Here is a 7,144-nt window from a genome sequence, read left to right on the forward strand (position 1 = left end):
TCGATTATTGAATTACCACACAAAAATTGATTGTGCTACCTAGTTCATGTTTATGGTGCACTCTTTTATCAATGAGTTAGGATTGTGTCAATCCCTTACTCCTTTGATCATATCATCTTGGTCCTAAAAAGAAAGATTGTTCTCGAGCTTAGTAACATATCGATGGTTTGTGATTTTCCGAATATCTTCTCGAAAGTATTACTAGGTTGTCCCCAGACCGTTATCTTGAGTTTGTGATCAAGTTGAGTTTCCTCTAAACCACGCCTTCTCCGAGAATTTGTGTTGGATACCCTTGAGCTAGTTGGTTATGCTTAAATAACAACTTGGAGAGCTGGAAGATAAAAGCTTTGCCTAATGTAGTTCATTCAAAGGAATATCGTGTGTGTGTGTGTGTGTGTGTGTGTGTTGTGAAGGAAGATGGTATCTTCATCAATTGACCTTCGTGATCAATTGTTGGATCTATTGTCCGGCGGGGCAGAGATCATGCACGCATCTGTTGCATGGCTGGATGGTGGTGGCTCTAGATGAGGGTCGGGAGGGAGAAAATGAAGATTGGCTGCTGTTGAGAAACACATGATTGACTGCTGAGAGAGAAGAGCGACGAGATAGATTTTATAGAGACAAACATCTAAGGAGATAAGGTTCAACAACGATGTGTGAATCACGGGGACACGCGTCGAGCAGCCGAGGCGGTCGACTCACTGACTGTAATTAGCCGATTGACAGGAAAGCTTTTCCTTATCATAGGAGGATGATTGGACGAATGGATGATGGGAACAAAAATGAAACATGAAACTGTGGTAGAGATAGGGATTTTCTACGGACAGTGTTTTTATACTTCATTAAAAGCAGATCTCGCATGTGAGGAAATGGAGTGACCAAACGTTGTTGTTGCAAAATAATGCCGGCTCGATCAATTCCCGCGCTTGCTCTCCTCCTTCCGGTTTGAGACGAATGCGGCCTCCGCTTCCCCTCCTCCCGCCGCACCTCCTCCGCCGCCTCGACGGCCGCACCCTCTCCACGCCGCTGCTCGACCCCCTCATCCGCACCACCTCTTCCTCGCCCTCCACCCCGCACCACTCCTTCTCCCTCTACCTCCTCCTCCTCCGCTCCGCGCTGCGGCCCTCCCACCTCACCTTCCCCTTCCTTGGCCGCGCCGCCGCTCGCCTCGCCTCCCCGCGCCTCGCCCTCTCGCTCCACGCGCACCCGCTCCGGCTCGGGCTCCTCCCCTGGGACATCTATGTCGCGAATTCACTCGTCCACATGTACGCGGCCTGCGCGCTCCCCGACCTCGCCCGCCGCCTATTCGACGAAATACCGCGGCCGAACCTTGTTTCCTGGAATGCCCTTCTCGATGGCTACGCCAAGTGCCACGACCTCCTCTCCGCCCGCTGCGTGTTCGACCGGATGCCCCAGCGGGACGTGGTCTCCTGGAGCGCCATGATCGACGGGTGCGTCAAGTGCGGGGAGCATCGTGAGGCGCTGGCGTTGTTTGAGATGATGGAGACCACGGGGGCTGGCAATGGTGTTAGAGCGAATGATGTCACAATGGTCAGTGTGATAGGCGCGTGTGCTCATCTGGGGGACCTTGGGCGGGGAAGGCAGATGCATCGGTACCTTCAGGAGCGTGGCTTCCTGCTGAACCTCAGGCTCGCCACCTCTCTTGTGGACATGTATGCCAAGTGCGGGGCAATCAGCGAGGCGCTTGAGGTGTTTCGGGTCGTGCCAGTGACCAGCACCGATGTTCTGATATGGAACGCTGTGATTGGTGGACTTGCAGTGCATGGGTTGAGCATGGAGTCGGTGGAGATTTTCCAGGAGATGCAACATTCTGGTGTTGTCCCAGATGAGATCACATACCTTGGTTTGTTAAGTGCTTGCGTACATGGTGGTCTAGTGGGTGAGGCCTGGAGGTTATTTCACTCACTTGAAGCTCAAGGGCTCAGACCACATGTTGAGCACTATGCTTGTCTTGTAGATGTGCTTGGTCGAGCGGGCCGCTTGGAGGAAGCATACGGTGTTGTTAAGAGTATGCCAATGGAACCCAATGTGTCTGTACTTGGTGCTCTCTTGAATGCATGCCATCTGCATGGATGGGTAGAGTTGGGGGAGGTAGTCGGCAGGCAGCTTGTTCAATTGCAGCCAGATCATGATGGCAGGTACATTGGGTTGTCCAATATCTATGCTATTGCTAGGCGGTGGCAAGAGGCAAAGAAAGCAAGAAAGGTGATGGAGGAGAGAGGAGTGAAAAAGATCCCTGGGTTTAGCGAGATTGATGTCGGTGGAAGGCTCCACAGGTTTATTGCCCATGACAAGGCTCATTCTGGCTCAAGAGAGATATATGCGTTGCTTAATCTTATAACGGTGGAGATGAAAATGAAGGATGATGTTGCCATTCCAGAGTACTTCTTACATACAGATAGGACAATGGGTGCCTAATGGATCTCTCAAAAGTAAGTTCTGCAGCATTCTGATCATGCATTCTGCCTGAATCAGGGGAAATTCATTGTAGCTCTTGGTTCTGGTTACTTATGCAGACTTGGTTTGTGTTGAAAATTTGACTGCCAAACATAACCTAGTTGTGTGGAGATCCATCAAGAGCCAGATATTTGAAGAGGAGATGAAATACATTTGTGCGCTGCTACAGGAAGCAGAGCTATAGAAGAAGTATGACGTGTGCATATAGTCTTGAGATTCTTTGAGCTGCCAGCGGAAAAGTGCATTCTGTTGCTGGACAGCAATCAGAGAGTACCAAACATCTTCAGTAACTGTTTCACCTATGGCTTCTGCTTGTATGGATTATTGATCATCAGATAGATAGATAAGGGCAAGAACATTCCAAAGACCACTGACTATTTATGCCAGATGGTGCTGAACCATGTCGTAGAGATTTCATCAATATACATTACAAGTATGCTTCACAAATTGATACACTGGCCATAGTTTTTCTCAAGAATCTGCAGTTGTAGAAATGTACCAATTGCTAGGATCATGTGCCAGAACTGTGTATGTAGCCTGTGCTGAGCTTTGCCCGTTAACGAGATCTCTGGTTGTGTATAGCGCTCAAAGGTGAAACCACACTGCACTTATTCCTATTTTATTTTTTTAATCTTGGTTCCCAAAATTCGTGTTGCTTAGTTATATATTTCTATCAGGCCAAACATCGGGAGCATGCTATATTTCATATGCGATTTGTGCTATGAATAGTGAAATTATTTTCCTGAAAGTCATATGGTACTTTACTAAAGAAACAATGTTTTGTTTAATACAGAGTACACAAAGAGCAGTTAGCAAAATAACATGACCTGTGAATCCACCTTTTTCCCCACATTTTCTCCTTTTTTTCTTGTTTTATAATAACCTCTCTTCACATTATCAATTTAATTTTGTAAAAGTTAGAACACATTAATTCTATTTTTTATGGATATACACAGGCAAATTCTACCTCCCAATTGATCTAGTACTGAAAAGGGAACTTTACATATCAGCTGTGTCAGTGCAGAAAAATAATTAAGTTCATCAGAGAGATGCATACAGGGTGCAAATCTTGCAAACACAGGAACCAATAAGCTACATGCACCTCCTTAAAATTCTTATTTGGCACTAGAAACAATTCAAAATTCAGTCAGCAAAAATGCGAATTCCATGTTAAACTGTACACCAATATTTCTACTTCAAAAAGGACTTCTTCAGTTTTGATTTTCCAGCTCTTGTGAAAACATGTAATGCCGAACTATGTGGCAAGTGGACACTGCCTGTGCGTGACCTCACAAACCCAGGCATAGCCATTATTTAGTGATGATAGCATTAGGCTTGCCGCTTGCCAAATCTCCTGTTTTTAGTTATCATGTTCTCTGAATTGTATGGTAAACAGCAACTCAAGTGGCATTTCAGCCGTTGCTGTTTTTGCTAATATCTCTGGATGTCAAAGTCATAAAGAGGAACATCTCATCCATATTTTGAGTCATTGTGTTCTCACAAGCTTGGGTGTCCACTTGTGCCATGTAAGCCATCTACCATCTCCAGCTTTAATACCAGCGATCCTCCTCTTCAGATCAAGGCCTTTCCTTTTTTTCTCATCACTAGCCAATTCTTTTGAATGGCTTATCAGGGGATGCTCTGGTGTTCCAAGGTCATTGCTATCGACAATCTTCTGCACCATCTCCAGCACCTCGCTCATCTTAGGTCTATACCTTGCATGGCGCACCAGGCACTTGTTTGCCAGCGAGGCAATCCTGACTGCCGACTTCATGCTGTAGTTCCCTTCGAGCCTTGGATCCATTATGGTTTCAAACTTCTTGGTGTCGGAGGAGTAGGGCTTCACCCATTCCACAAGGTTCTGTTCACCCCTCGGTCTGTTCCGGTCCAGAGGCCTCCGGCCTGTGAGGAGCTCGTAGAGAACCACTCCATAGCTCCATATGTCATTCTTACTGCTGAGGCGTCCTGTATGGATATACTCAGGAGCTGCATACCCTATAGTACCCACCACCTGTTTGGTATGTCAAATGAAAAGAGAAATTTAACTTTTTATAGGTAACAAATGTCAGGTATCTAGAGTTAAGCTGCAAACAGAGGCTACTTTTACTTGCAAATTTGTCATCACATGTGATAAAATGCTACAATTGGAAATCAGCCAGAAAAGTTAGTTGATTTTAACCAACCAGCAGGGTTAGCTGACTTTCCTAACCGGTCTTCCTACACTAGCATGTTAACTAACCCGGAAGTGCCTAACTGCCTACCTTTGTTCTGCTTGTGTATCTAGGATGATGGTATTGTCCATTTCTTATTTCACAGGCCAATAATCTTTTGGAAGTACTTGCTGACTGCTAAGCATCCATTCACGTGGAGGAGTTTTCTTTTAACCACTCCTGGTTTTGGGTTTGTCTGACAAGTACGGAAGGCCACAATATGAACTATTCTTGCTACTGACTACCAAGTACCTACTGAACCGATCATACTTGGGTGAACTTGCAAAGCTGCCTCTGAAAGTCACAGTATGCTATTCAATATGTCAGCATTGCGCCATGGAATTGAGAATAGTGCCATCACCCATCAGGTGCTGGACAATGAAGATGGGCTCGTTACATACCGCTGTTGAAACATGGCTTCCCTCTTGCGGCCCCAGTCTAGCCAAGCCGAAGTCCGACAGTTTTGCTTTCCAGTTCTCGTCGAGCAGGATGTTTGAAGGCTTCAGATCACGGAATATTATCTGGAAGAACATATTCATATATGGCAGATGATATCAGGACTGGGTAAAAGGCAAGAGACTCCAAAATAGGTCATGCTTCTATGATCTTATCTTTCACCAATCAATCATAGCATTTGAATGAGTTGCCGCATGCCTATGACGATGCTTACCTTGAATTCGGAATCTTCGTGCAGGTACTTGAGACCACGAGCAGTGTCGAGTGCTACTCTCAGCCTCATTGCCCATGAAGCGGGCTTTGGTGATCTTGTTGACAGGTGATCAGCTAGGCTTCCGTGAGGCATGAATTCGTAGACGAGCAGCAACTGAATCCCCCTCTCGTCGTCCTCTGCGCAGTAGCCGATGAGCTTCATCAGGTTGGGATGACCCACCACCCCAAGAAAGTTCACCTCGGTCACCCATTCCTTATGTCCCTGGATGACGAATCAAAACATTGGTGTTATCATCTGCATCAAGCCATCCAGATTATGGATGGTTTTTCGGGTGGATGATCGGATCACCGCCATGGATGAGCTCTGACACCATGTTTATGCTAAGTTGGGTGGAGCTGGAAGCAATGCATGCGGAAAAGAAGAGAATGTCACCTGGAGGCCTTTGCGTCCGAGCTGCTTGATGGCGACATCGAGGCTTCGGTGCGGCTCGAGGGTGCTCCGGATGGTGCCGCGGTAGACGCAGCCAAAACCGCCCTCGCCGATCATGAGTGCACGGCTGAAGCTCCGGGTGGCGCTCTTGAGCTCCTGGAAGGTGAAGATGCGGAGGTCATTGTTGGGCCGCTGCGGCAGCGACAGCTGCCGGTACCGGCCAAAGGACTCGACGCTGATCTCGGACGAGACGGTGAGCGAGCAGCACTCTGAGCCCGACCGCCGTGCGTCATGGTCCGTGGAGATGCTGCTGTTGGAACGCGCCGACTGAGACCGTGCAGGCACCTGCAGCTCCTCCTTGTCCCGCTCCTTGTCCCAGCTCGCGAACCGGAAGCACTGCATCGCGCTTCTTCTGCTTTGACCCCCTCCTGCTCTGCAATAACATGACAGCATCAAAGGTGCAGCCTTCAGCTACTATAGTAATCAGTTTCAGACGGCGGTAAAGGCAAGCTCTCGGATCTTGGAAGCACGGATTGTGAAGAAGACCAGGCGCAGAAAGCAGCGCCATTATTCTAGTACAACCAGAAGGAGGGAGGGAGAGAAACCTTGAAGGCGTCAAAAGAAGAAAACTAACGGGGTTTCAGAAGAGGCAAAAGAGATTGGCACTTTTCAAATGAAGATGAGATCCTACTGGATCAATCAATTACTAATGCAAAAGACGCACCAATCTAAACAAGGACGGTCGACGAAAGGAAGCCACCAGGACCAGAACACACACCCATGGAGACGATCAGCCAGACAGAAATCGCAAGATCTTTCAAGCCAACAACCGACCAACCAACTGCTCAACCTTCTTCTCCAAAACCAACCCAAGAGAAGTTGAAATGAAAGACACGAAGCTCTCTTCACGGGACGGGTCGTTTCCTGCTCACCTGGGCAAAAGCCACCTAGCTGAGCCTCCCCCACATGGGGTTGGGAGGAAGAAGACGCGGCTGCTTCTGGTTCAGGGTACGGGATTTGGATATTGGATTGCGTAGTTAGTAGGTCAATGGATGGCCGGCCCCTGCTTCGGGCTGTCTCTTTCTGCTTGGTTGGTCGCTCGCTGCTCGCTTGCTTGCTTTGGGAGCTGGGACGAGGGGAGGGGACGCGAGAGAAACGTGAGGGTTTGGATCGTGATGGGTGCAGGTGTTGAAATAAGCACGGCGAGGAGAGGGAAATGGCAACTGACAATCGCAGGAACAAGAACTCTCATCAGGGTTGTGGGGTAGTAAAACTAAAAGAGTAATCAAAGTTCAAAAGAAGAAAAGACTACCAAAATAGTAATCACCAGTGGAGCGTATGGTTCCGTACATGATGT

General features: G+C 47.9%; 2 protein-coding genes across 6 annotated transcripts; one reads left to right on the forward strand and one right to left on the reverse strand.

The window, feature by feature from the left end:
• The first annotated feature begins 924 nt into the window (after positions 1 to 924).
• LOC119267723 (pentatricopeptide repeat-containing protein At5g08305-like) lies at positions 925 to 5,081 on the forward strand. Its single transcript, XM_037549162.1, has 2 exons — positions 925 to 3,069; positions 4,795 to 5,081. Exon 1 carries the CDS (start codon positions 955 to 957, stop codon positions 2,437 to 2,439), a length of 1,485 nt encoding a protein of 494 aa, XP_037405059.1. The 5' UTR covers positions 925 to 954; the 3' UTR covers positions 2,440 to 3,069; positions 4,795 to 5,081.
• Positions 3,459 to 6,884, reverse strand: LOC119267734 (serine/threonine-protein kinase PCRK1-like). Of its 5 annotated transcripts, none has more exons than XM_037549199.1 (5): positions 6,720 to 6,884; positions 5,791 to 6,215; positions 5,359 to 5,619; positions 5,090 to 5,209; positions 3,965 to 4,489 (listed from the first exon to the last, which is right to left on the reverse strand). In XM_037549199.1, the coding sequence occupies exons 2-5, from the start codon at positions 6,187 to 6,189 to the stop codon at positions 3,965 to 3,967; spliced, it is 1,305 nt and encodes a 434-aa protein (XP_037405096.1). In that variant the 5' UTR covers positions 6,190 to 6,215; positions 6,720 to 6,884. The 5 variants fall into 5 exon arrangements, with proteins under 5 accessions (XP_037405069.1, XP_037405096.1, XP_037405076.1 ...); XM_037549179.1 differs by having other exon boundaries at positions 5,791 to 6,220; XM_037549191.1 differs by having other exon boundaries at positions 6,512 to 6,884.
• Between the last annotated feature and the right edge of the window lie 260 nt (positions 6,885 to 7,144).

The sequence above is a fragment of the Triticum dicoccoides genome, chromosome 1A (assembly GCF_002162155.2).
Source record: "Triticum dicoccoides isolate Atlit2015 ecotype Zavitan chromosome 1A, WEW_v2.0, whole genome shotgun sequence".
In the NCBI taxonomy this organism is placed as follows: domain Eukaryota; kingdom Viridiplantae; phylum Streptophyta; class Magnoliopsida; order Poales; family Poaceae; genus Triticum; species Triticum dicoccoides.

Excerpts from the sequence above, each read along its gene's own strand:
- LOC119267734 (XM_037549172.1), bottom strand. The coding sequence starts at position 6,240 with ATGCTGTCATGTTATTGCAGAGCAGGAGGGGGTCAAAGCAGAAGAAGC. Across the intron at positions 5,620-5,790 it reads TCGGACGCAAAGGCCTCCAG|GGACATAAGGAATGGGTGAC; the intron begins GTGACATTCTCT and ends TTCGTCATCCAG. Across the intron at positions 5,210-5,358 it reads ACGAAGATTCCGAATTCAAG|ATAATATTCCGTGATCTGAA; the intron begins GTAAGCATCGTC and ends ATGTTCTTCCAG.
- LOC119267723 (XM_037549162.1), top strand. The coding sequence starts at position 955 with ATGCGGCCTCCGCTTCCCCTCCTCCCGCCGCACCTCCTCCGCCGCCTC.